The sequence below is a fragment of the Ursus americanus genome, chromosome 36, assembly GCF_024610735.1.
Source record: "Ursus americanus isolate L20-20 chromosome 36, mUrsAme1.1.p, whole genome shotgun sequence".
NCBI classification, from domain to species: Eukaryota; Metazoa; Chordata; class Mammalia; order Carnivora; family Ursidae; genus Ursus; species Ursus americanus.
Window position 1 is genome coordinate 1260249 of NC_142162.1, and position 27152 is coordinate 1287400.

The 27152-nt window shown below is 45.8% G+C and overlaps 1 protein-coding gene across 1 annotated transcript in view; it reads left to right on the forward strand.

The window, feature by feature from the left end:
• Window positions 1-4: 4 nt before the first annotated feature.
• The window catches only part of SORD (sorbitol dehydrogenase), a 34073-nt gene continuing 6925 nt past the window's right edge, over window positions 5-27152 (forward strand). Inside the window, exons 1-6 of the mRNA XM_045812250.2 lie at window positions 5-197; window positions 12991-13024; window positions 15996-16160; window positions 19835-19994; window positions 23538-23656; window positions 27033-27098. Of these exons, the coding sequence (XP_045668206.1) occupies window positions 135-197; window positions 12991-13024; window positions 15996-16160; window positions 19835-19994; window positions 23538-23656; window positions 27033-27098 (607 nt within the window). The 5' untranslated portion in view covers window positions 5-134. The remainder of the gene's footprint in view (window positions 198-12990; window positions 13025-15995; window positions 16161-19834; window positions 19995-23537; window positions 23657-27032; window positions 27099-27152) is intronic.

Sequence of the window (27152 nt, forward strand, 5' to 3'; positions counted from 1 at the left end):
CGCCCCGGGTCGAGCTTGCGCCTTTTCTGACAAGCAGGGCCTCCCAGCTCTTACCCTCAACCCTCCCCGGGCTGTCACCGGAACCATCACGCGTCCTGCAGACTGCAGCCTCTACCCGGCAGGGAGAAAACGACATGGCGGCGGCCAAGGCCGAGAACCTCTCTCTGGTGGTGCACGGACCCGGAGACCTGCGCCTGGTAAAACGGGAAGGGGAAAGGGAAGCCTAGCCCGACCCTGCCCTGCTGGCCTCCAAACTCAGCCGCGGTCCCAGCTAGCCAGTTCCAGCCTGGTGACGGCCCTGCACCTCCTGTCTCCACTGGGATCAGAGTGGTTACCATGTTGGGGGGAGGGGGCTGTTGGTTGTAAGGTGCTAAGAGGAAGGTTCTTGTCGAGTGCCTCCCGGAACCCAGCCCCGTGGCCAGCACGTGGCCAGAGCCCAAGAAGGTTGCAAACTGATTGAAGCTTTGTCCTTCCTTTGCCAGCTGCAGATTCGTAGTCTCTTGTCATGGCACTTTTCGAAAGAGACGCCTGGAGGCTGTCTGATGTAGGACATGCCCTGACTTCTCTGGGAAGACAGTGCGGGACAGAAAGGAGGGCAGAGGGACACTTAAAAGCTTTGGAACTCCTCTTTAATCTGTCTTGCCTGGGGCTGATAAAACCTCCTTTGCAGGATTATTATGATCACAAGAGTACCCAGCACTTACTGGGTACCCAGAAAGTGCCAGTTCCTGCCTCTTTTCCTTCCAGCACAGGTCTTCATCTCCAGGACTCCTAGTGTTCTCTGTGCCTATGCCAGACTTCTGGATCTGGATAGTGTCCATGTCGCTAAAGCTTCTTTCCTCCTTACCTCCCTTAGTCCGCCCTTGGTTCACTTTCTGGCCATTTCCTCTCCGATTCCGCTCCCCTGTTTCTTTAAGAGCATTGTGTGTATGTCTCTTTGGCACCATACCTTTCCCTCTGCTCCATGGCTCATGGGGCCAAAGTCAGGGAGCTGTAGGCTCAGCCCTGTGGTCATGTCAGGGGTCCCTTGACAAAGCCCCTTGCAGATGGGCCTGGTACATCACACACAGTGAGTGTGTGGGACAGGTGCCAGCCATCTCTACTGCTCCCTGGCTCCTCCTTCCTCCTCAAAGAGAATATACACAGGATCTAGAGAGGAGAGACTCAGGAGATTATCCAGATTAGCAGTTCTTGACTATTTGAGAATCTGTGGTCTCTCTCCCCACAGAATGCAAACAGACTGAGTTTGGCAGCAATTTCAGAGATTTTTGTGGACTTTTTTTAAGTCCCTCCATCAACTTTCTAGAGGTTTGTGGACCCCAGACTACAAACTCCTGCCCTGAGCCAACTCTCCCATTTCTTCAGTTAAGAAGGTGTTGTCCCCAGGGTGACAGGCTTGATTAGTTAACAAAGCCCAGATGAGAACTCAGGGGCCCAGGCTCCCCTTCCAGTGCTCTCTCCACTCACCATGGAGCCTCACTGAAGGTCCTGAATTAAAATGACATGATTAGTGTTTATTGCTCCCAACACCAGATAGTGTTGTAAGGAAGGCAAAGTAGTACGGCTCTGTGCAGCTTACAGACTGATCTCCAACTCAGTCCTTCAGTCTAAAAACATTTATTAGATGAGAGGGTGCCTGCCATATGCCAAACACTGGGCTGAGGGCTAGTGGCCTAGAAGGGAAGAGGAGGACACAGTCTGTACCCCCAAGCTGCTCCAGGGAGACAGACAAGATGAAGTTAACAATGAGATAGTTTGAGGGCTTTGTTGGAGGCTGCAGAGAGTAAAGACTTCACAGGGAGGGGCCCTTGGCCTAGGAAAGAGGTCCTAGAGGAGATGGATGCTACTTGACGGGTTCTTGAAGGTTGAGTAGGAGTCATTCAGGCAAATGGAGGAACAAGTGCAAAGATATATGAAGTACAAGATTACAGGTTCTGTTTCCTGGCCCTGCAAATAGTGTCATGTACTGAATGGAGTTCGAAACTCCAGTACATGGAGTTCGAAGCTGAAGAGGGGGACAGGATCTGCTCCTCCTGCTGCTCAGGGCCTGCTTTAAGTCATGGACCTAGTAAGTAGTGGAACTAGAATTGCAACCCCTGGATCTGCTTTGCCTTAACTCTTAAACTCAGGCTCGCCCACTGCTCTGCCAGATGACCTCTCTTTTTGTCACAGCTCTCTAGAGCACAGCCTTGAAGATTGGAGGGGGCGGGAAGCTCACCTTAAAATTGATTTTATGGAAAATAATAAACATTTTTTAAAAGATTGATTTTATCAGCTTTGCCTTAGAATCTACTCTCCGAATTAGGGAGGAATAGGGGTGGGTGTATCCTAAAGGCTCTAGAAAATATGACGGGCTGGAGAATGTTGCCTGTGGTTGTGGGATTGGTACACTAAAAGGGTTCAGGGTGGATTCATGAGGGCCTCAGGTCTGTTTGAGAGTAGGAAGTGGTAGGATCATTTACTAGACAAAAGAGTAGATTAAAATGATGAGATTAGGTTTGAGTTTAAGATGTCTGTGGGTCACGACATCAAGGTGTCTTTGAGAAATTACCTTGGTTCTAGGGATCTGGGATGTAGGGATGATTTCGTGGGCTGGAGATGTAAATTCAGGAGTCATCTGCTTCTTTTCTGAGCAGTCCTGCACCCACTTCCCACAAGGCGTTTAGGAATGTGTAGGGGGGGTTGTCACAATGACTGAGGGGCAGACTTCATTCGGTTTACAGCAGTGTCCAGCTCAACAAACTATTGTCCTGCCCAAAGTCGTGCCCTAGTGGGAATTTGTAGACGGATGAGCTTGCCTAGGCTGAGTGGGACATGTAGAGTGAGAAGGCAGCAAGCGGAGGACGTTACCCTGGAGAGAGCCCCACACTCAGGGGAAGGGGCCGAGAGCTGTCAGCTGAGAAGAGTGACCAGGGATGCCTATGCTGCCTCAGAGATGCCTGTGCCTTAACACAGACCCTCCTGGCCCCTCACCACTCCCTCCGGAGATGGACCCCCAGCACCTCCACAGAGAGGCCCCTGACTTCCGTAGAGCATCTCTGCCCCTCCACACCCTCCTGTAAGGCAAGTAAGTAAGTAGTTTGGGGTTGGGGTTGGTGGTACTATTAGTAAACCAGGAAGTAACAAGGAGGAACATCCTAGGGCAGCTTTGGGAGGGAACACCAGTTCTCCTTTCTGTGGGAGAACCAAAATGAAATCCAAGATTTCCTGGGCATAGCAGGCTGTGGCCATTTTGGCCAACCAGGTTCAGGGTCCGCTGATAGAAATGGTTGTGCCTCGGGAACTCATGTGAAGGGAGTTGTCTGGTGACAGGCCATTTCTAAAATCTGAAGCAGGATTTGGAAGGTTCTGAAGCAGGGATCAAGGGCTCAACCCTTCCCAGTGCTGCCATCCCACTTCAGGTAAGCCCAGGGAACAGCCAGCATCCGTGGCAGAGGTCTTTGGGGGACATTAGACTTGGGCCTTTTCAAACTCCTGCCATCTTCCACCCGCCAGGAAGGAAAACTAACACCTAGCTTGTTCCTGCCTATGGAGAAGGCAGGAAGGATTCCCTTTTCTTTCTTGATGCTGGGGCTGCAGGGAAGGAAAAATTAAAATTCTTGCCTACCATGTAGCTAGTGATCCCCTCAGTCACAGCAAGGGAAGGGCCCTGGCAGCTCCAGCACCCTCTGGGCTTCAGGTCTGCATGGTGCCTTGGCTCTGGGCATTTCTAAGTTGAGTGGTAAATCAGAGAGACAGGGAGTATGTGTAAACACACACACACACACACACACACACACACACACACACACACTGACTGGTGGTTTATCTTTTATAATGAGGGAAACAAAAATATGAGGGGGGGTAAAAGGACTTTTACTTTTCCCTCCCTATTTTAAATAGGGAAGGGAGCAAGGGGAGAGGCAGCGGAGCTGATGGGTGAAGAGGCAAACAGCCTGTCAGCAAAAAGTGTCAGCTCAAAGTGCAGCTCGCTGAGGTCCTCTTTAAATGCAAACAGTAATAAAGTCACGAGCCAGGTTGAGGCCCAGAGTGTGGTTTAGTGCCAGCTCTGCTGTTTATAGTTGTGTGACTTGCCAAATTACTTTCTGCTTCAATTTCCCATCTGTATAATGGGCATGACAGGAGTTCTCGTCTCTGGGTTATGTGAGGACTAGATGGTGTCAGGGAACAAGAATTCCTTTCCCCTCAAAAGTTCTAGCTGGGCCAAGAATCAAATTGACATGAGACAGATTAAAAGGAGAAAATCAAATTTAATAGTTTATATGTACATAGAATCCACACATACGAGGAAATGCCAAAGACAGGCAAAATGAGGTCTCTGTGTTATTCTGAACTAAGGAGAAAGGGGTTCAGGGCTTGGGACTTCAAAGGGAATGAATGCAATTCACAGGAAGATCAAAAAGAGTAAATGTTTGGTAAATAAATGTTTCCCCTCCCCTCCCGTATAGATGGATTACTCAAATAAAATTTATCTGTGGTCAAGACCCTCCAATTTAGATTCTTCTTTGTAGTTAAGGGAGGGGCAAAATTCCTCCTGAGCCCATAGGACCTTGATTGCCTTCAACTCAAAATAATCCACATGCCAAAATGGCCCATCGTGGGGCAGCCTGCCCTCACCCAGCCCTTACCATGAGGTGGTGTCTGTATAAGGCCCCGCACAGCTAATGACCTGTGCTAACGTGGAGTTAATCAGGAGGCTAGTGCTTAGGACAATCAGACATTTAAACCATCTCAGCATAGGGGTGCCTGGCTGGCTCAGTCAGAAGAGTACGGGACTCTTGATCGCAGGGTGGTGATTTCAAGCCCCCACATTGGGTGAACAGATTAGTTAAATTAAAAAAAATTTAAAAAGAAAAAAAACCTTAAAAGATTTAGATAACCATCTCAATAAAAAGAGATAAAAGACCAAGACCTTCAAATACGTGGGCAATTTTTTTCTTTTGTGTTATGTAGGCAATTTTTTTTTTTTTTAGGATTTATGTATTTGAAAGAGAGCGCATGCGTGAGCAGGGGAGGGGCAGAGAGAGAGGGAGAGAAGCAGACCCTCCGATGAGTGTGGAGCCCTATGCAGGGCTCGATCCCACTGATGTAGTTTTGGAATGTTAGTGAAGTCTGGAGCCAAGGGCCAAAAAAGAATTCTTGAGACGTCTTTGGTGCAAAAAGGGTGATTTTATTAAAGCAACTGGGACAGGACCCATTGAACAGAAAGAGCTGCTGCACTGGGGTTGTGAGGAATGGCTGATTATAAACTTGGGAGTTGGGGGAGGTAAGGAAAAAGGGAGGTTTCAAAAAGGACTTTCATAAGCTAAAGACCCTCAGGATATTGGAGGCCCTGCTATTGTTAAGCTGAGATTGTTTTTCCTTCTAGGAAGGAATTAACATTAAGATAGTTGGAAGTTTCCTGGAAGAATGTCACACTTATCCAATCCAGGAGTGTGTATGTGTGTGGGGGGGGGGGGTGTTGTGAGGTGTCACCGTGTGCTTTGTCCTCAGCTTGCCTTCTGCTCCCTCATCACTAGGACCCTGAAATCATGACCTCAGCCGAAATACAGAGTCAGATGCTTAACCGACTGAGCCACCCAGGTGCCCCTATATGGACAATTCTTGACTAAATTAGAATAAGTGTGGGCCCAGGCAATAATCTTGTATTCATCTATATTTACCAGTTTAATTACTTTGTGCCTCTTTGGTCAGTTTTGAGAAATCCAGAAGTTCCTTTTGATTGGGAGATGAATTCTCTCTGAGTTACCGGTTCATGAAGTTGGGATATAAAATAGTCAAATGAGTTTTTCTCCACAGAAGCTTTTTTTGGTGATGGGGGCTGGGAGTGGCTTTGTTTTTTTAATGCTCTGGGTTTCACTGGAAAGGTAAGGGAAACAGAATTAACATGTTGAGTGGGTACTATATTATGGGTATCTGCTGTCCCAGACGAAACACCAATTTTATTTATATTTTCAGCCATGAACCATTATGTTTGTATTGCTGTATTTTGATGTTGCAGCAATGTCAAAATGCTGTATTTCTAGATACTCAGTTTCTGTACATGTTGCATCACATATCAGCAGTAGGCCATCGACCACATTGAGTACACTTTATCTGCCTTACTCCTTTAAAAAAAAATTATTTATTTGAGAGAGAGAGAGATCATGAGTAGTGGGGAGGGGTAGAGGGAGAAGCAGACTCCTTCACTGAGCAGAAAGCCCAGCAAGGGGCTCAATCCCAGGACTCTGAGATCATGACCTGAGCCAAAGGCAGACGCTTAACTGACTGAGCCACCCAGGCACCCTATCTGCCTTACGCCTGACAGCTCTGTCACATTTCAGGCACCAGCATCTGGCCAGGGAGAAGAAAGGAACAACTCAGCCCCCATTCCAGGGGGCTGAACACTGGGTTCGGGATGGGGTATGGTCAGATTTTTGTTTTATGATGTAGGGGAGGAAAAATAATTTTCTCCTTGTGCTTCTAGGTTCTTGCCTGAGACCCCTTGTAATAAAAGACAGATTAACAAGAGAAAAATAAACAAGTTTAATAATGTGTACCTCCTGTATCTATGGGAGGTATGATGAAAACTGAGTAATTTCATGAAATGGCCCAAGACACCACCTTAAATACCATTTCCAGCTAAAGACAAAAGATCTTCTTGGAAGACAGTTCTGGGAGGTTTTCAGGAAAAGCATAGTAAACAAGAGTATGGTTGTTAGGCAAATTTAAATCTGTGCCTCCTCCCTTGGTAAGAGAGATTTAGTCCTCTTTTTTCCTGATGTGGAGAGGGAGACATCTTACAAAAGGAGATTTTCCTTGTAATGTAAATATCTCTTTCAAAAAGATAACCTCTACTCAGTTTTCGGAGCTTTTCCTAAATCTGCTGTTTGTTAAAAATAATCAGCCTAAAATAATTCTTTCGACAAAGAGATATATTTGGGGATGGCATAGTATGCTCCCCTTGAGGAGAGAACAAGTTAAAGGGAAACTAGTTGTTTTAGAATGATGGGTTGATGTTTAATTATAAAGGGCAGAGAAAACTTGTCAGCATCAAGCTTAAACATTAATCAGGCCCCACAAAGATATTTCTTGAGTTTTGGCCCTTTGAGGAAATGTATTATAGCCTAGGTCAAAAGAATTGCTTTGCATCTGTAATAATTTTTTTAAAGTAAAATAATTCTGTGTCTGTAATATACCACGGTGAAAATATCCCCTCCTTGCATATGTACTTTACTGTTAAGATTTTTGGGGTAAGGATGAGGGGATTATTTAATGAGGGGGCATCAACACGGGCAACTCAAGTGGTCCTGAGCGTCATGTCTCTTTCCCTGGTTCTTTTTGCCATCAGCTGAGGGACAGAGCTAGCTACATCTGTTAAGAACAAATTAAAGGGCCCTGATAGCCTTGAAGTAGCAGCTGGATTAAACTGGGAGATGACACCGAGTGAGGAAATGACCGGCTATTTAACCCTTTAACACCTGAACTACATTAATCAGTCAGAGGCACTGAAAATACAACGTAAGACTGAAAATAACAATATAAAACTCCTTCTGAAAAAGAGAAGATCAGGTAGTAGCAAATAGCCCAAAGAAATACCTCTTCCCTTTATCTTAATTATGTTTCAGTAATAAAACAAGACCCAAACCAGATAAACAACAGGAAATTAAATCCAGCAAATACCGCCATCTCTCCCAACTGCTGTGGAAGGACAGTGCCTTTGTCTGCAGGAGGCCTAGAGGCCCAAAGCTAATGTGTTTTCCCCTAAGAGTAGCAGGAGCAGTCAACAATACTACAAACAGAATATTAACATGCTATGTAATAAGTCTAGTACTACTAAGATGGGTAGTGAAAGTAGCCCTATTCCCAAGGGAAAAGCTAGAATTATGGCTATGGGGGAAATTTCTCTTTTCAAATTGCATGACAGAGGGGCGCCTGGGTGGCTCAGTTGGTTAAGTGTCAGCCTTCAGCTCAGGTCATGATCCCAGGACCCTGGGATGGATTCCTGCATCAGGCTCACTGTTCTGTGCAGAGCCTGCTTCTCCCTCTCTCTCTGACTTTAGCTCCCCCTGCTTGTGCTCTCTCTCTCTCTCTCTCTGTCAAATAAATAAAATCTTTAAAATTGCATGAGAGAGAAATTAAGAAGGAGGAGAAATATGTACTCTTCCACGGTATTGGCATCTACCTGAGAAGTCTTCTGGTGTGGCTGTTAAAGCCGACAGTTTTCTCAAAATCCAATTTACACTAAGGAGGGAATATGAGTGATAGTCAGCTAAATAAATAATTATAATTATATAATTATAATAAATAATTAATTATAATTATATAATTATAATAAATAATTTTTAAACATGTAAATGTCTATTTCCTAGACCTGAACCCAGCTTTACTCAATGTTACTAACTCACTAGAACATCCAACAAAGCTGCGAGACTTCATATTTTTGCTTAAAGAACCATCCGATAGGTACAATTATACACAATTATGTTTCTACATTTTGAATTAGGAGGAAATTGATTTTTTGAAATTTACCTATTTATCACAGCTGAGAATGAAATAGTCCTTTAACCATCCTGTATGGATCCAGTCCTAGGTGCTGGGGAAGCTCAAAGGAGAGGAAGGGGCCACCTTCCCAGCCCCATGTGGACAAGGAAGTCTTTTCATAGGAGGTGATTGTTTGAATCTGTGCTTATGTCTCACGTTCCTGAGCCTCTGTCCCTGACCCATGTCGGACGGAGTGCCAGTCCCGGGAGTACAACCACCTATTTGGACAGCCCATGTCCCAGACACTGCAATTCCAACACATCCAAACCTCCATCTCCCTGAGTTCCTGGAAGAATTAGGAAGGCACCCCAGATGTCTCTCTTCCCCCCTCACAGGGAATCTTGAAGGGTGGGGAAGTGGTCGCAGGAGGTGAGTGAGTGAGTGCAGGGGTGTGCCGGGAATTGCAGGGGGCTTGCAGAGAGCCTGGTGGCTGCACTGTGGAAGGGTTAGGATTTTACAGGGCCACTGGGCACTTTAAATGGACTTGTATTTTAGAAAGCTTGGTAGCAGAAGAAGGCTGGTTGGAGCGCGGAGAGCATGGGCTGGAGAGTGGCTCAGTAGACTTTGGGAGAGTGTTCGAACCTTCTACTTTGACCCCGAGTTTGCCAGGGCGAATGCGGCTAGAACAAAGACTTTTATGACCAAATGGCCAATTAGGAAACCTTTGGATTTTCCTCCCACACTCCAAACATGCTCCAGGGTGGAAGAAAAGTGAGGAGGAAGGGAAGCAAAATAAGGTGGCTTGCTCTGCTCTCAAGAGTGCAGGGCAGCCAGCCGACAGGTTGTCAGGAGACCTGGCAAGTGGGAGGAGGTGGTGAAGGTGGGCTTGGGGGCCCCAGGGTGAGGCCGGCCTCCAAGCCCTCACTCCAAGGCAGGGAGCTTGGCTTTATACACTTTTCCACAACCAGTAGAATCAGGCTTAAAACACTGCCAGAATCCTTTCCTTTCTCCCAAATTCCAGCCTTTTAAGGAACAGTCCAGTTTTCTTAACATTGACATGACAACAAGGGAAATAACTTGTCCCCAAAACAATTTTTAAAAGTACCCTTTTCAAAAGGAAAAGGACAAGGCTGTCCAGAGCTGGTTGAACCATGCTGTGAGCTAATGATAGGAAATAGAACTTTGATTCTATTTCTTTTGTAATAAGAGCTAACTTATTTACTCTGAGTTGGGCACTCTATCTGATGATTATCCTCCTTATACAGAGGAGGAAATTGAAGGCACAAAGAGCTTACGTAACTGCCCCAAGGTCACGCAGCTGGTGGAGGGGGGCCTGGGTTTGCACACAGACGCACAGTTCCAGAGTGTGGGTTCTTCACCCCTGCTCCACTCAGGTCAGCTGCAGGAGGGAAAAGGCATTCTCCCTTGATTTCTCCTCATGTCGAGGCCATTACCTCAACCCAGGCAAGATGCATGGAGGGTGTGAACTCAGGTGTGCGGGTGGAAGCAGAGGATGGGGAGCCCTGAGGATATATTTAGGAACTAAACATTTAGGCTAATTTGACAAAATATATTTAGGAAATCCAAGATAACAGTTAGGAGGCAAGAGGCACCTGGGATGATTTCATGCTCCCACAGAGTTCTTCCAGAAGTAGTTCTATGATTGACTGGGGAGATGGGAGGAGACCTGGAGGGGATGGAGGGGAGGATATGTACATGATGTATTTCGGACTGGAAGTGAAAGAGGCTGGAAAACTGACATAACTACAGGAAAGAACAGTTACCTCCCCTCCCCCTTATCCCTTTGTTACTGTCACTCACAGGAAGGTAAGAAGTCCTGTTCAGGAAACCGTGAATATGCCTGATAACAAAACTTTGGGGATGAAAGGGCTGTGGGGATAAAAGTGAAAGCCGGGAATCTCAGGGGAGCTAAGAAACTGGTAAATGAGAAATAGGGTGAATGAAAGAATATCATCACCGAAATCTGAGATAGAAAAGGAGATTAAGTAAACAGAGGATAGTGGCCAAGGTCATTCCAAGAAACCACAAACGAAAAGCAAGGTTGTTTTTTTGTTTTGTTTTGTTTTGTTTTGTTTTTAAGTAACCACGCGTGATAACTTTCTAAAACGAGCTGTGTTTCTAAAACACAGCCATGCTTAGGATAACATTTACAAACGTAAGGGCTGATCTTAACACGGTCCTGTGCTTCTATGGCATGTCTCCTGCAGAGAGGGGAGTCAGGAGCTGAGCTGAGTTGTAAGGGTGGTTAGAGTCAGCAAGAGAGAAGGAAAAGGAAAAGTTGGTTTGTGGGGAGAGGTATTTAAGTTTTCCATAACGTGCGATCAGGCCACTAAGGAAAAGCCAGGCTGTCTGCACAGCACCCTCTGGTGTCTAGGAAAGTCAGTGCAGTTTGGGGGGGGTGGGGCCGAAGTTGGTCAGCTCTGTTCCCTCCTGCAAATGTTTACAGTAGTAATCTCCAGTGACCCAGGGCCTACTTGGTGTGCCCAGCTGTTGCTTTGAGCTTGATTCTTACCCCCTTTCCACCCCTAAATGGGGTATTCAGGGCTGGCCTGATTGGAGGCAGGGATAATGAAGAATAAATCACCTCTTGTTGCTTGAGAAGTTGCCTACTAGTGCCTTTACTGGAGAAGATGGGGTTCTGTTCCATGTTTGAAATAAAGGCCTTAGTCTTCAGTTTCACTTAACCTGCAGTTTAAAATTTCAACCAGTATAAGAGAAACATGACTTTATACAGCAATCCCTTATGTTGGGTAATGTCAGAGACGGGACCAGCAACTTTGAGAAGGATTTTGGTGACAGCCGGCTATCCTGAATTGCCCATTTCTAGATGGATTCCCTCCCCCCACCCCTCCTTCCTTCCTTTCAGGTGTAGCCAGTCTAAATTACTAACAGATGAAAAACTCTCTTGAGCACCTTTTCCCCACCTCAAGCTGCTTTGGATATTGCCCCACCAATTACCTTAGTGCTACCATGGGCAGATGACTAAATCTCCCAGTCCTCCAGTTTAATCATATGGAAAATGGGGTGATAATAATAGAAGGTATCACATAGGGTTGTTGTGAGGATGAACCGAGACGATGCACGTACAGCACTTAGCCCGGGACCTGGTAGAAAAAAGTTGGCCAGTGTTAGCTAATAGCATTAACATTGTCACTTTGTTCTTTGTTCCACTGGGGACAAGCAGGTCAAATTAGCATCAAGCTGCTTCAACACAAAGGCCGGTAATCTGAGATGAGCGAAAACCACAGACCTTCCTTGGTGTCTCTTATGGAGAGTGGTTATGTAGTAAGGGCATGCTCCCCCATGTTTGAGGCAGGGCACTGTGCCTGGTCACTGAAGAGACTGAAGCCATGGTCGTTGGCATCAGGGTTATTTTGTTCGCAAAATAGCCTGGGTGTCATTTACTGCTACCTGTTAAAGTATCTGGGGGAGGCTTTCTGAAGGAGGCGAGCTTGGAGCAGTGCCCCTCCCAGAGTGTTCTTCGTGGGCCCCAGCCCCAACCTTCTCCTCACCTGTCTGCCTGCTCCTTGCATTACCCTGGAAGGAGAAAAGGCTTATTCCACCATTGGGGTGCAGTGGGATGCAGTGAGGCAGGCTGGGGAATCAGGTTTAGTCCTGGTTTAGCCACTCTGTGACGGTAGGACTTGGACCAAGTTATTTCACTTCCCAGCCTCAGGTTTCTTGTCTGCAAACTGTGGGCCATGTGCCATGACGTGTGTAAAGCCAAAACATCGTCTGGTACATAGTTGGTACAGTGAACATTTCACCTTCCTTCCTCTTCTTAGCTTTCTTCAAAGAATTCATAAAATGAACCCTTGGATCTAGCCACTCACTGTCCTTCCTTCTTGTCACCATGAATTTCCCAGCTAGTTGGCAATGGAAAGAAGAGTTGGTTAATAATAATAATAATAGCTATGAATGCCAGAATAGCTCTGATTGCTTTTTGAACCTGGAGAGTGGCCAAAATGCAGGTCCTACGTGTTCCCAAAGGGCCTCTAAAACTGCACGTGGGAGGTTTCAGAAGAGAAGGCCGAGCGCTGGTCCGTGTGCTGATGTAAAGGGAAAAGCAGCAGCACGCACCTTCTCCAACCTGCCTAGAGGTCAAAGCCCTCACATGCAGCTACCAGACACCTCCACCTTTCTCCCTGTGAGAGTTTCCCAGACCAAACAAATCTGTATCTTAAGAATGTGGTTTTTGAGAAGGGAAGGATCTGATATGGAAGGCAGTCCAGACATCATTTCTGCCTAGGGGAGCATTTAGTACAATTTTTTATTAGTCTAGGGCAAATTGCTCCAGGAGGTGGGGCGCAGTGAGGTCAGGAATTAGAGGCAGCACGATTTAGTGGGCCCCCCAGGTGTCCACCCAGCTGCGATATGGTCTGAGCCTGTGTTCATTCTAAGAAGAAATATTTGAATGAAACTCCACATCAACTAAACAATTGAAAATGTTCATAAGGGAAAGTTATTATGCATGCTAAATGATTTTTCTGTTTTTATTTCCTTTAGGAGAACTATCCTATCCCTGAACCAGGCCCAAATGGTAGGTCCTTGGGATACTTGACTTACATTTTATTGTTTCTTGTTACTTACCCTGAAGACACACTGTACATTGCTTGCTTACCCCTATTTTCCTACTGTTTACGACTTTGCCTCCAATTAAAAACTATCTTTTTGGGGCACCTGGATGGTTCAATCAGTTAAGCATCTGCCTTGGTCTCAGGTCATGATCTCAGGGTCCTGGGATCAAGTCCCCACTCAGCGGAGAGACTGCTTCTCCCTCTCCCTTTGCCTCTCCCCTCTGCTCATTCTCTCTCTCTCTCTTAAATAAATAAATAAAATCTTAAAAAAAAAAAAAAGAAAAACTATCTTTTTGTTAGGCCAACAACCTAGTCTGTTATCCACGGCACGACTGGATAGATTCAACTTGACTGCCACATAAAATAGTGATAAATTCAGAAGAGTTACCATATCAGTCTGCTGACATGTCCCAGAGTTTTTGACATAAAATATCTTTCTGGACCAAAGGCAGAGTTGTTCCTCATTTGACCTAACCTAGAGTTGGGTTACTCTATCTACTATAAGCTGCTATTCAGGTGGCCAAATCCCATCCTAACCCTAACCCAAGCTTTGAAAATGAGTGAGTCTACAGAGCTTGATCTCTTAATTAGAAAGAGAACGTCACTATAGGAGGACTAGGACCTTCTGTCCAGTGGGGGATAGGAGGGGCCGCACAGAGCGCTTCCCCAAGGTCCTGATCAACCAGGCACAGACAGTGGGTAGGTGCTCTGGGGTGGGCTTCCTGCCGCCTTTGTAACAGTCCTCTGGCCTCTCACTAGGAGAGCTGGTAAGGCCCAGCTGGAAGCACATTTCCTGCAGTGGTGTCTGTACCTGGGGAAGTCATGCCTCCTGTTGGCTGGAGCAGATACCTGCTGACGGTTTTCCAACCCCTCCCACCCCTAGAGTCCCACTTCATAATCTGCAGGACTCTGAAGTGAGGCTGAGAGCAAGGGGAAGAGTGTCTCTAGAAAACTCATCCTATACCCAGCCGCTTGGGTCTCCTCTCCAACCTTGGTGAGTTGGAGATGTGCTTCCCCACCTCACCCCAGAACTGTAGCTTCTGTGCGAACATCGGATAGGAGGCAACTTTCCTGAGGCCTCCAGAGCTTTGCTACTCAAAGGTCAGCTGGCTTATTGATTTATAGCGATAAGCATACAGACAATAGCTATTTCTGTCAGTGTTCAGCACGTAATGTATATTTAGGGCTTGAGCGTTTTCACCAAGATATCATGTTCAGAAACGTGAAAGAGGCCCCTCACTGTGTCCTGGAAAGTTGGTATTGATTCTAGAAGTAGCCAAACAAGGGCTGTCTTGGACTCAAAGGACCCTGGTACTGTTTCTGCTCTTGCTTTCTTGTCTCTTGCTGCCCTTGACTTGGAAGGGGAAACCTGTGAAGGGGAAATACCCTTTGAAACCTTTGGATGGTTTAAATTAAAGCTGCACTTTTAAATAAAACAACAGGCATGAAGAACGCAGATAGCTCACAAAGTGTTGCCAAGCCTAGATTTTGCCAGGCTTTCTCTCATGATAGATTAGAATCAGGCATAGCATAGTAATTATGTGGGATCAGTTATCTCCTAGGAAACAGTTTTTCCCTTAGATGGTTGATACATTTTTTCCTATTAATAATATCTTGTGTACGCAGTGTATTAGGGTTCTCCAGAGAGATGGAACTGAGAAAGAGGGGAGAAAGATTTATTATATAGATTATATATAGGTTTATTATATATATCTATAGAGAGAGGGCTGGGGGAGATTTATTTTAAGGAATTGGCTCATGTGATTGTGAGGACTGGCAAGTCTGAAATTTGTAGGGCCAACCAGCAAGCTGGAAATTCAGGTAAAAGTTGATGTTACAGTCTTGGAGGATTCCCTCTTCAGGAAACCTCAGTCTTTTCTCCTAGGGCCTTCAACTGATTGGATGGGGCCCACCCACTTTAGGCAGAGTAATCTGCTTTACTCAGTAATCTGCTTTAATCTGATTTAAATGTTAATTACATCTAAAAAAATACCCTCACAGCAACAACTACTCTTTTTCTTTGGTTTTTTGTTTTGTTTTTTGAAAGATTTTTATTTATTTATTTTAAATTTTTTATTTATTTGACAGAGACAAACACAGCAAGAGAGGGAACACAAGTAGGGGGAGTGGGAGAGGGAGAAGCAGGCTTCCCGCTGAGCAGGGAGCCTGACGCAGGGCTTGATCCCAGGACCCTGGGATCATGACCTGAGCCGAAGAAGGCAGACATTCAATGACTGAGCCACCAGGGTGCCCCTTGAAAGATTTTTTTTTTTTTTAAAGATTTTATTTATTTATTCGACAGAGATAGAGACAGCCAGCAAGAGAGGGAACACAAGCAGGGGGAGTGGGAGAGGAAGAAGCAGGCTCATAGCAGAAGAGCCTGATGTGGGGCTCGATCCCAGAACGCCGGGATCACGCCCTGAGCCGAAGGCAGGCGCCCAACCGCTGTGCCACCCAGGCGCCCCCCCTTGAAAGATTTTTATTTATTTATTTATTTGAGAGAGAGAGAATGAGAGAGAGCACGAACAGGGGGAGGGGCAGAGGGAGAGGGAGAAGCAGGCTCTTCCCTGAGCAGGGAACCCAATGCAGGGTTTGATCCCAGGACCCTGGGATCATGACCTGAGCCGAAGGCAGGTGCTTAACCGACTGAGCCACCCAGGCGCCCCAACGAGTACTGTTTGACCAAACAACTAAGCACCATAGCCTAGCTGAGTTGACACATGGAATTAACACTCAAATGGAATTATTTTGCTCTTTCTTGGCTTATAAGCCTTAATTGGTGTTGCTGTTTAGCTTGTCTTCCTCTGTGGTCTAAATATTGTACCCGGCCTTTGAAACCAAGCCCTCTTCCTATCCAGAGGGAAGGCGTTGTGGTGCCTCAGACTATAGAGGGGTCACTCCTTCCCTCACTTGTTTTCTCCTTCCTCTTCTCAGAAGTGCTGCTGAAGATGCATTCCGTTGGAATCTGCGGCTCAGATGTCCACTACTGGCAGCATGGTCGAATTGGGGATTTTGTTGTGGAAAAGCCAATGGTGCTGGGGCATGAAGCCTCAGGGACAGTCATAAAAGTGGGATCACTGGTAAAGCACTTAAAAGCAGGTCAGCAAAACCCTTCAACTAACCGATTTATTTATTCTTCAACATAAATGAATATTTGTGTTCCTTTCTTGGGGCTGGGCCTCTGTTAAACCCGGGGATTACAGTGGTGAACAAGGCAGTCTCCGTTTCTACACACATGGATCTTAACCTCCCACAGAGGAAGACAGGTCTGGAACACACATACAGTTATGTAATTACTGTTGTGTTGAGGGCAACAGAGAAGAATAGTGAGGTGATCTGTGTGTTCTAACCAGATCCCTGGCCCCTCAGAGGGAGAAACAATTAGTCCAACATCTGAAGGCAACGAAGGAATAAGCCAGGTAAAGGGGTAGGGGAAGTGGTCCAGGCATAGAAACCACAAACTGCCACCATGAGCTGAGAAACAGGGTCTTGGATACAGTCTTTGATCTTATTGGATGACTGGAAAACCACCAGTATTTTTCTAGATGTGCTTACTTTGTGCTCTTGGAGGGAGGAATTCTCAACTGTGGCAGCCTGTGATGTTCCCCAACACAGTGAATTAAATCCCAGCTGTGTGACACGGCCAGCTGTTGACTTTATCCTTCCTTTGCTGATGAGGCCACTGTACAGCCTGGAGAGGACATCAGATTATTCGAGACGGGGAGAAGGTTGGCAGGAGACGCCATTCTGTGTCAGTTATAAGGCTCTCTGAGCACAGCTCCACGGAGAGGAACTATCCAGCCCTGAAGAAGCTGGACTTGTATTTCATTTAGGAACATCGTCAGGCCCTCCTGTCATCCTGTACAGAAGTTGACGCAGCCCCTGAGATTTTGTGATGTTATCCCAAAGAGGAAGATCCATAGTTTCCAACAGCCACTGATTAGTTCTTACCTGTAGGACGAGATCTCTTAGTATTAGTCATAACAAAGTGGGGTTCTTTAAGTTATAGTAAGTGCTTAGTCAGCATCTAAAATGGGTCTAACCTTGTGCCAGGTGCTTTGAGGGATACTGGGAATTGAGAAGATCCAGTCCCTGGATACTTTGATCTAGTTGGGGAGACCAGACATCAGGACATACATAAATACCAGTAATTAGAGAATAAGACCATAGCGTGCTATCAGGTGTTAAAAAGAATACACTCTAGCAGTTCAAGGAAAGGGCATTTGTTGTGGGCAGAGGTGTTTAGAGGAGTTTCATGGAGGAGATAAGTCTTTGAGCTGGACATTTAACAATAATAATTACAGGAAGAAGAAGGCAGCATTATAATGTTCATTGATTTACTATTTATTAGTCTCCATGTTAAATATTTACATGTATAATTATGTATTTCATTGCTGAGACAGCTCTGAGGTAGGCATTATTTTCTTCCTTTACAAATGAAGAAAGCGAAGCATGGTGATTGCCCAGAGCCACACACTCGCGAATCTCAGGCTGGGGTACTGGCCTTGGTCCTTCTGACTCTGAAGCAAGTGCTCAGAATGACTGGGTTGTCCAGCAGCTAGGGACCTGAGAATGGTTTTGTATTTGAGTTAGTGAAGAGGTCAGAAGCGAATATTCTGGTTAAGAGAAACAAAGTAATAAAATAACAGAGGCAAGTGTAACATATCTGGGGTGCTAATAATTCTATGTTGTTCAGAGTAAAGGTTTTATGTTGGGGAGTTAGTGGAGATGTTAAACATGCAAAATCTATATTAAAGTCCCTCTTTAAAAGGCACTATACAACTGTGAGTTATTATTATATTATTATAATGTAATCATTAGAAGACAGGCTGAGGCATACAGTACTCCACCTGATGATAAGGATCTTGAATGCTAGCTTGAAGTCACTGTCAGTGGTAGAATGGTAATTTGGAGCAAGGGCTACAGAGAAAGTAGAGAGGGATGCATACAGGTGGAGCAACACATTTTGGTGGTTGCAAGGATTTCTGTGGATCCTTTTTTAAAAGATTTTATTATTTATTTGTCAGAGAGAGAGAGAGAGAGCACAAGCAGGTGAAGCGGCAGGCAGAGGGACGGGGAGAAGCAGGCTCCCCGCTGAACAGGGAGCCTGATGCGGGGCTCGATCCCAGGACCCTGGGATCATGACCTGAACTGAAGGCAGACACTTAACAACTGAGCCACCCAGGCGCCCCTAGAACACAAAATTGTTATTGAAGTGTTTCCCATGCTGATTTGGACTAAAAGGTCTAATCAGCTAGTCTAGAAAGAAGAAAAGCACTCACTGAGTAGTTCTTGATGTTTGTTCCTAAAATTTTAACATAGATCTTAAAGAATCAAGAAATCTAAGGCATGGAAGAATTCCTAACTTATGTACAATCTGGCTATCTATCTTACAGTGTGAATTTCCTGTACAATAATACCAGCTCGGATAGTTATGATAATGCTAAATACAATAAAAATAGTTGATATCACTTACATCACTACTGCCACTACCATCACTGCCACCACTACTGTTAACGAGCACTAACTGCATACCAGCACTCTGCACTCCTCTGTAGGTACTTTTAACAGAAAAAGACATAAAAATAACTTAACACCTGTCTGTTTAGTAAAGGGCAAACCTGCGGCTGATGCGCGTCGCCCCAGCTCCACTCGTACGCTCCCCCGGGGGTGGGGGTGAGGACTGACTGGGAAGGGACACAAAGGAAGGAATTTCTAAGGGAGTGGTAGTGTTCTGTATCATGATAGGGGTTTATATTACACAGGCAAGTGCATTTGTCAGAATTCATCCGGTGATCCATGTAAGATTGTGCATTCTATCAATACCTAAATTTTCCCTTAAAAAATAACCAGAGACAAGTACTGAACTCTGGTTAATGATATGCAGGCTGAAGTATTTCAGCATGGAGTATACCAATGGCTACATCCTACTTGGAAATGCATCAGGAAAGAAGATGGGGCGATGGGCAGAAGAGAGTTGGATAGATGGGGTGGATGGGTGGATATGTGATGAAGCAAATTAGCTCCATGTTAACTGAATAGTCAAAGCGGAGGATATCTGGGTGTTTGCTGTACAGTTCTTTCAACTTTAATACATGTTTGAAAATTTCCATAATGAAAAGATAGAAGAGCAATTTGAAGGCTGGGTTTCTAAGCAGTGCACAGTGAGGCAGAGGAGAAGTCCACCAATTCACAAGCCTGAATGTTATTCTCCGCTCCACTGGAGTCTCAGACCTCCGTGGGTCATTTGCCCGAGCCAATCTGCTAACCCAGGAGTCCGTTAACTCCTAGTTATTGTCTAAATACAACCAGACTGAACATAAGATGTGTCATAATTGTGGCTCTTGTATTTGTAAAGGCCTTGCCCCATATTTTCAAAGCAGGTGAAGGAAAAAATTCTGTGAACCCCACACAGCAGCTTGAGATGGGCCTTGGCTTGCCTTAGAGAGGGGGCTGGTTCTCTGTTTCCCAAGCTGGGAAGTGGTTGTGGAGCTGAGGCGGGGGCAGGGAGGGGGGCGTTGGCTTATTCCACGAGGAGGTGAAAGGGAAGGCAACCCGTCTGTGGAGAAGTATGCTGGTCCCTGTCTCCCAGAGTGTGAGTCTGTGCTGCATCCCGAGTTTTCTGTGGCAGCTCTAACGGGTTGGGCTTGTCTAGGTGCTCTGGGTCCCAGGGAGGGGGGTGGCTCCTTGGGCCCGAGTCCCCCGCTGGCACCTGCCCAGGAGAACGTGCCCCTTCACAGAAGCTCTGCCCCTGCTCGCGTTTTCGTCTCCAGGGGATCGTGTTGCCATCGAGCCTGGCGCTCTGCGAGAAATGGATGAATTCTGCAAGATTGGCCGATACAATCTGTCGCCATCCATCTTCTTCTGTGCCACGCCCCCTGATGACGGGAACCTCTGCCGCTTTTATAAGCACAACGCTGACTTCTGCTACAAGTTAGTGCCCAAGGCCTGGCCGGGCCATCTGGGACCTCTCCACCCTCTGTTTGGTTGGGGTTCTTTCTTCTAGTTTCCTGTGGTGGTTTCTTTGTTCTTTTGAGCTCGTAATTCCAGACACGAAGCATCCGCTGGACAGGCCCTTGTTGGTGGCACTGAGGGAAGGTAGCTTGCCTAGGGCTGAGACTGACAGTACTTGGTTTAGTGTCTGAGTTGAAGCTCCCTCACCTCGGGCAACAATAGAAAATTGTTGCCTAACTCACGCCCCTCCAGCCATCCTGCAGATAGCTTGCTGTGGTTCGTCCTCCATTACTGGTTTCCAAGGCAGCTCCCAGGAAAGAGAACTTACTACAGCAGTGACCCTGATCCCAACACCAGTAACAGCAGCCACTGGGGTTTACTGAGGAAGCATGGCCTGGAGCCAGCATGTGAGCTTTGGGACCCTGGGTCCATGCCCTCCTAGTGAGTGACTTTGGGGAAATGATGTCACCTTCTGCTTTGGGCTCATTTAGTCACCTGGAGACCCAATCAGGCAATGCCTGTGGAGTCACAGTCATTAGTACTCTGTGCCTGGCCTTGGGCTCATCAGTGCTTTGCAGGCTTTATCTGACTTAACCTTCGTAAGAACAGCGGTGAGGTGGGCAACAGTGTGGCAGTTTTGTGCAGGGGTGCAGAGGCCAGACGGAGGAGGCTAACTGGGCACACAGCAGAGCCAGGAGTCAAGCTGGGGCAGCCATGAGTCTTAAATTCCTGCCCAGTGCTCACTACCCTATCCCAACTCTTGAATTGGTTTTGGGGTAAGAACTTGTATCTGGCAGAAGCAAAGTGTTGCCCCTTCCGCATGGGTCCCATTCCATGGGGCTGTGGGTGCTACTGCACCACTTTCCTTCCTACCTTCTGACAGGTGTGTTTTCCTCCATCCCAGCCTGGCCCCAGCTGTGGCTCTGTTGGCCAGGATAGGGCTTACCTGAAGGAGACCGGGTGCCAGTCACAGGGGCAGTCTGACAGATCTGAGTTTTCTAGTGCCCACTGGAAGCCTTAAGAGGAGTCACAGGCTAGACCTCGTGATGAGTTTAAGTCAACACCTAACTGCTCTAGAAGAAAGCAGGTTACGTGGGCAGAGTCCACCTTTCAGCAAGTGGTTCCTGAACCAGCCCACTTTGGGCCCTTTCCAAGTCGAGGCACCAAACAAGGTTTTCATGAAAGGCAGAAAAGCAAAATGGTGAAGTTTAAGACTAACCACTGGTCTCTGCCCTTTACCAACTGTGTGACCTTCAGCGAGTTAAACTTTGTAACCTCAATGTCATTGCCTGGGAAATGGAGATGATAATAGCACCGATATGATGAAATGCATAGAATTACTGACAGAATTTAATGAGAAAAGCGTATCAAGTATTCAACATGAGGTCTGGCACATAGTAGGTGCTCAATAAATGGGGCCATGCTGTGTCATAGCTGTGGCCTTGTGTCTGGGAGATAGGTAGAGTTTAGGTCTAAGAGGAAGCCTCATACTGGGGATGGGGGGACGGGGTTTGTAGGGCATGGTCGGGGGGGGGGTGTATTCTGTTGGCGATGTTAGTGGGAGGGCTGAGGAGGGGCCATGCAACCTCCCACCTTTCCTTTCCTCCCAGGGCGCTTTCTGCTCATATCCGCACACCAGCGCTGGACCCACGCCCGCCTCTCTGGTTTCTTTGTGAGGATTCCTGTACTGCCACAGCCTCTTTATTTTCCTACCCAACTGATTTTCTTTCTTTTTATCTTCCTGCTTCCCCCTTGGCTTCTTGATCATCCTCTAACCTTTTGCTATTCCCTCAACCCTACTGTGAAAACCACCAAGTTGTCTTATTCTCTGTTGTTTATAAAGTCATGATTGCTTGGAGCTGGGAAGAAACTTAGGGTGCTGTCATCCTCTCTCTCCGTCAATCCCCACCGAACAAGGTCGGGGAAGGGGGACCCAGTGACTCTCCAAAGGTCAATGGCAAAGGCAGTGGGCCTAGGACTCTGCCCAGTGCTTCCGCCTCGTCAGTAGAATAATCTCTCCATCACAATCTTCCATCATTGCCACCCCCAACCTCATTTTTCCTGGGTGTTCTCCTGCCAAGGGGAAAGGAGCGTGCCAGTCCCAACCAAAGGCTACCCTCCGCTCAGAGCCCATACAAGCTTTGGGGGAATCCCAGATGTAAAGGGGCAGGCGTGTCTGACAGAGTGTGGTTGGGGGTTCCTTGAGAGAGTTTGGGAGTCTTCATTATTTCATTTCAAACTTTTGTGCCTTTTATAGAATCGATAGGGTAGGTGGTGTGGGTAGAAGGGGTGATGGCAGCAATCCGAGCAGGAGAGGACTGAAGTGGGGAGATTTTGGAAGAAAAGCAGAGGGGCGGGGGGACAAGGTGGGGCAGCGGGCAGGCCGACTTCTGGCCTCCTTATTTGGTGACACATCATGGGAATGAGTACTTGGTTTGGCTGCCACCTTTCTTTTTGGAACGTGAGGAATTTTATGTTCTAGCATGTGGAGGTTGGGGGCACTGAATAAAAATACTGGACAGCGAGGACCAACCAAGCAGAAATGAGGTATTATCCACAGAGCCACTTGTACCATGAGGCAGCTAATACAGGGCAGGCGGGATGTGGAAGGAGGAGACCTGGCTTCAAGTCTTGCTTTTCCATTCATTAGCCTTGTAACCTTGGGCACATCTCCGAATGTCATTGGGCTTCTGTTTCCTCTTCTGTAGAATAAAGGTAAAAATAAAGCCTGCCATTCTTGCCTGACAAGGTTGTAGTGAGGATCAAATGAGATAATGGATGAGAAAGCCCTCTAATCTGTAAAGCCTTATGCAAATGTTTGCTGTCATCATCAGTGAGGTGGGTAGTAGGGTCAAGTAGACTCAGTGAAAACCAAGAACCCGGTGGTGAAGGTGACACAGCATTTAACCAGCTACCTGGAAGACAGGCCCTTTTCCCACCATGACTGGTCCAGGGACAGCCAGGCAGCTGCTACCATCAGATATGGTTCTTCTAGAACCAGTATTTTGCAAAGCGGCTGATAGTTGGTATTGTTTGCTGAGGTGAAACTGGAAAGGCTGTACGTAAGTTTGAGAAGCAGATGAGATCCTGGCATGTGGTTATATTAACCTCTTGTTAGATGAAACTTCTCAGTTATTAATGACAGCCACACCATACCTTGTCTTGGATAACATGTTAAAGAAAACATAATGTGTTCACATTCACCAAAGTGATTTGTCCAAAGAAAACCATTTTCAGAGCAGGGCAGTGTGGCCTGGGCTCTGGAATCAGGCATTATCTGGTTTCCATTTCAAACCCTTTGAGCCTCTCACTAGTTTTGAACCTTTGGAGCAAGTCATTTAATTCTCTAAAGCTTTGTTTCCTTGTCTATAAAATATTAGTACCTACTCCAGAACTCTTCCAAGGATTTATGTGAATAAATAGATGTAAATTGCTTAGCACATAAATAAATGCTCAATAAATATTAGCTCCTTTTATTACTAACCCAGAGGGACTAACTGAGTGTGTTGAATGACACCCCAGGCTTCCTGACAATGTCACCTTTGAAGAAGGGGCCCTGATCGAACCACTGTCTGTAGGGATCCATGCCTGCCGGCGAGCTGGGATCACCCTGGGGAACAAGGTCTTCGTGTGTGGAGCTGGTAAGAGACAAATGACACCCTGATTATGAGTCCATTAAAAGGGAATGCGGAGATCCCTCTGCCCATCTCATTCTCCCTCCAATGGCTGAAATTGGCCCTAGAATCTTTCTGGGTGGGCGAGGATCACAATGTCCCCTTCCCTCAGGGCCAGCACTTTGCTAAATAAACCGTCTGCAGATGTAATAGTAACTCAGCTGATTTCCTAGGCCACATAACCTTTTTGTTCATTGAAAGAATGCAATTTGGAATTATTTTTTAACTTGACAGGAAACTAGGGACATATTTCTGGTAGTAAAGGGAAGGGCAACTTTTGGGACTTTCAAATCATGCCAGAGAAGTGGCCTCCTGGTCCATCCAGGAATGAGGTGGGGCCTGCTCGTGGCCGGTGGAAGGAATGGAGTCCAGTCCACCGTGAGCCAGCACTCTGCATGTTGGAGTCGCAGCTGGCTGCCTTCTTTCCTCCCCTGCTTCCAGCCACCCGAACAAACCCGAGCAGCCTCAGACTGAACCATTCTAGGTGTCTAATGCTAGTGACACAGACAGCATGCTCATGCTCCTTGTGGGTGTGGTCTGGTGTTCCTCATACACCTTTTTTTTCATATAATTGACATATAGCATGACATTAGTTTCAGATGTACAATGTAATGATTTGATATTTGTATAGTTTGCAAACGGATCACCACAGTAAGTCTAATTAACATCTGTCACAATACATAGATACAAAGTTTTTTTTTCCTTGCAGTGAGAACTTTTTAAGATCTACTCTCTTAGCAACTGTCAAATATGCAATATGGTATTATTAATTATAATCACCACACTGTACATCATATGCTCGTGATTTATTTATTTGTAACTGGAAGTTTGTGCCTTTCGACCTTCTTCCCTGTATTTCACTCACCTCTCACCCACCCCACCCAACCCCCCTGCCACCAATCTGAACTCCGTATCTGTGAGCTTTGTTGTTTCATTTTGTTTGTTTAAATTCCACATGTGAGATCATACAGTATTTGTCTTTGTCTGCCTCATTTACTGCACTTAGCATAATGCCCTCAAAGTCCATCCATCTCGCAAATGGCAAGATTTCCTTTTATAGCTGAATACTATTGCACTGTGTATGTATATACCACATTTTCTTTGTCTCTTCATCCACGGATGGACACTTAGGTTGTTTCCATATCTTGGCTATTGTAAGTAATGATGCAGTGAATGTGGGGGTGCATATATCTTTTCGAGGTAGTGTCTTTCATTTTCTTCAAATATACTCAGAAGTGGAATTATTGGATCATATGGTAGTTCTATTTTTAATTTTGTGAGAAATCTCCATATTGTTTTCCATAGTAGTTGGAAATTTACGTTCCTACCAACAGTGCATGAGGATTCCCTTTTCTCCACATCCTCAGCAACACTGTTACTTCGTGTCTTTTTAATAGTAGTCATTCTGACAGGTGTGAGGTGATAGCTCATTGTGGTTTTGATTTGTATTTCCCTGATGACGAGTGATGTCGAGCACCTTTCCATGTACCTGTTGGCCATCTGTGTGTCTTCTTTGGGGAAATGTCTACTTAGGGGTGCCTGGCTGACTTAGTACAGCATGCACATTGGGTGTAGAGATTAAAAAAAAAGAAAGAAAAAAAGAAAATGTCTATAGATCCTTGGCCCTTTTTAAAATTAGATTGCTTGTTTTTTTTTTTTTTAAGATTTTATTTATTCGACAGAGATAGAGACAGCCAGCGAGAGAGGGAACACAAGCAGGGGGAGTGGGAGAGGAAGAAGCAGGCTCCCAGCGGAGGAGCCTGATGTGGGGCTCGATCCCACAACGCCGGGATCACGCCCTGAGCCGAAGGCAGACGCTTAACCACTGTGCCACCCAGGCGCCCCAGATTGCTTGGTTTTTTGCTATTGAGTTGTATGAGTTCTTTATGTATTTTTTGGATATTAATTAGATATGATTTCCAAATATTTTTTCTCATTTGGTAGATTGACTTTTTCATTTTGTTGATGGTTTTCTTGGCTGTGCAGAAGCTTTTTAGTTTGATATGGTCCTGCATGTTTATTTCTGCTTTTATTAGAAAGCATTTGCCTTTGGGGTCAAATCCAAAAATCATGTCGAGGCTGATGTTAAGGAACTTATGGCCTATGTTTTCTTCTAGGAGTTTTATGGTTTTAGGTCTTGATGTTCAAGTCTTTAATCCATTTTGAGTTAGTCCTCATACGTTTTCAGGACTAATGTGACAGGGCCAAATAAATAACTTCGGGGCTTTCTAAGAGAGGTGATGGGTGTAGAACAGACCTGCCTCGATGAGCTAACAGAGGAGAGTGTTCAAGTGACATATCTACTTTAAATCTGCATAATACCTTTTCTGACATGGAAAAAGAAGTCACACATCCCACACGTGTACATACATGCCGAGAAATTCACCCATAGCCCCATCACCTATCAGCCTGAGAGCACCACTGTAAATATTTTGATGTAGACTCTTTCAGGTCTTTAAAAATGAGATCATGCTAAACACACTTTATTTTACTTTTAAAGAAAAAACATCAATATGTTATGAGCATCTTTCCATGACACTAGATAGAAGAGTTATGACATAATTTTTAGGAGCTGTGTAGTATCCCCACTGTAGTTTGTTTAGCTAATCACCTCTTTGTTGGTCATTTCAAGTATGTTCCAGGGTTTTGATTTTTGGCAGAATGCACAAAATTATTTTCAAAAGCACTGTCAAAAAGCTAAGCCTCAAAGATAATATGCATAGCTTCATTTTGTGGGTCTGGTTTTTTGTATTAAAACCGTGTCATCTAGCATGCAGTTACTGTGGGAAGCAGGTGGTCTCCGGGCTGATTTTTAGGCACCTGAACAACTTAGAGCTGCCTGAGCAGCTGGGTCAACCCAGGGAGCCAGTTCACTTAATAACACCCTCCAAGAGAGTCCTCAGAGTGCACGTGTGAAAGATGTGTCTCTCCTTGGGGAGATGTGGTGGGTAGTAAGAAGATAGGAGTCAAAGAGAGAACAGGATAATGGATCCAGACCTTCTGAGACATCTTATTCTCTTAACAAATACATGTTTCCTTGAGCCCTCTGGTTCTTTGACATTATCCCCAAGCAGTGTCCAAGAGTAAATGGCAAATATCTAGCTCTGAGGTCCGAGAGAATGAAATAGAACTCAGCACTAGAAGCAAAATTTCATGTGGAGAACAGTTCTTCATATATTCGTTTACTTATGCATTCAAGCAGTTGTTAAGGTCTCACTATGTGTCAGGCACTGGGATAGATGCTAGAGGTGCACACAAGATATGGTTCCTGTCCATGGCCTGGACAGGGGGAGAGCTGATGTTTAATATTTCACAAATATCTCCCATTTCCTGCTTTATTTAGGGCCGATTGGACTCGTCACTCTGATCGTGGCCAAGGCCATGGGTGCAGCTCAAGTGCTGGTTACTGGTAAGAAGGTTTTCTTTTTAAATCTCCTTGGAGAGGGGGGGCACCTGAGTGGCT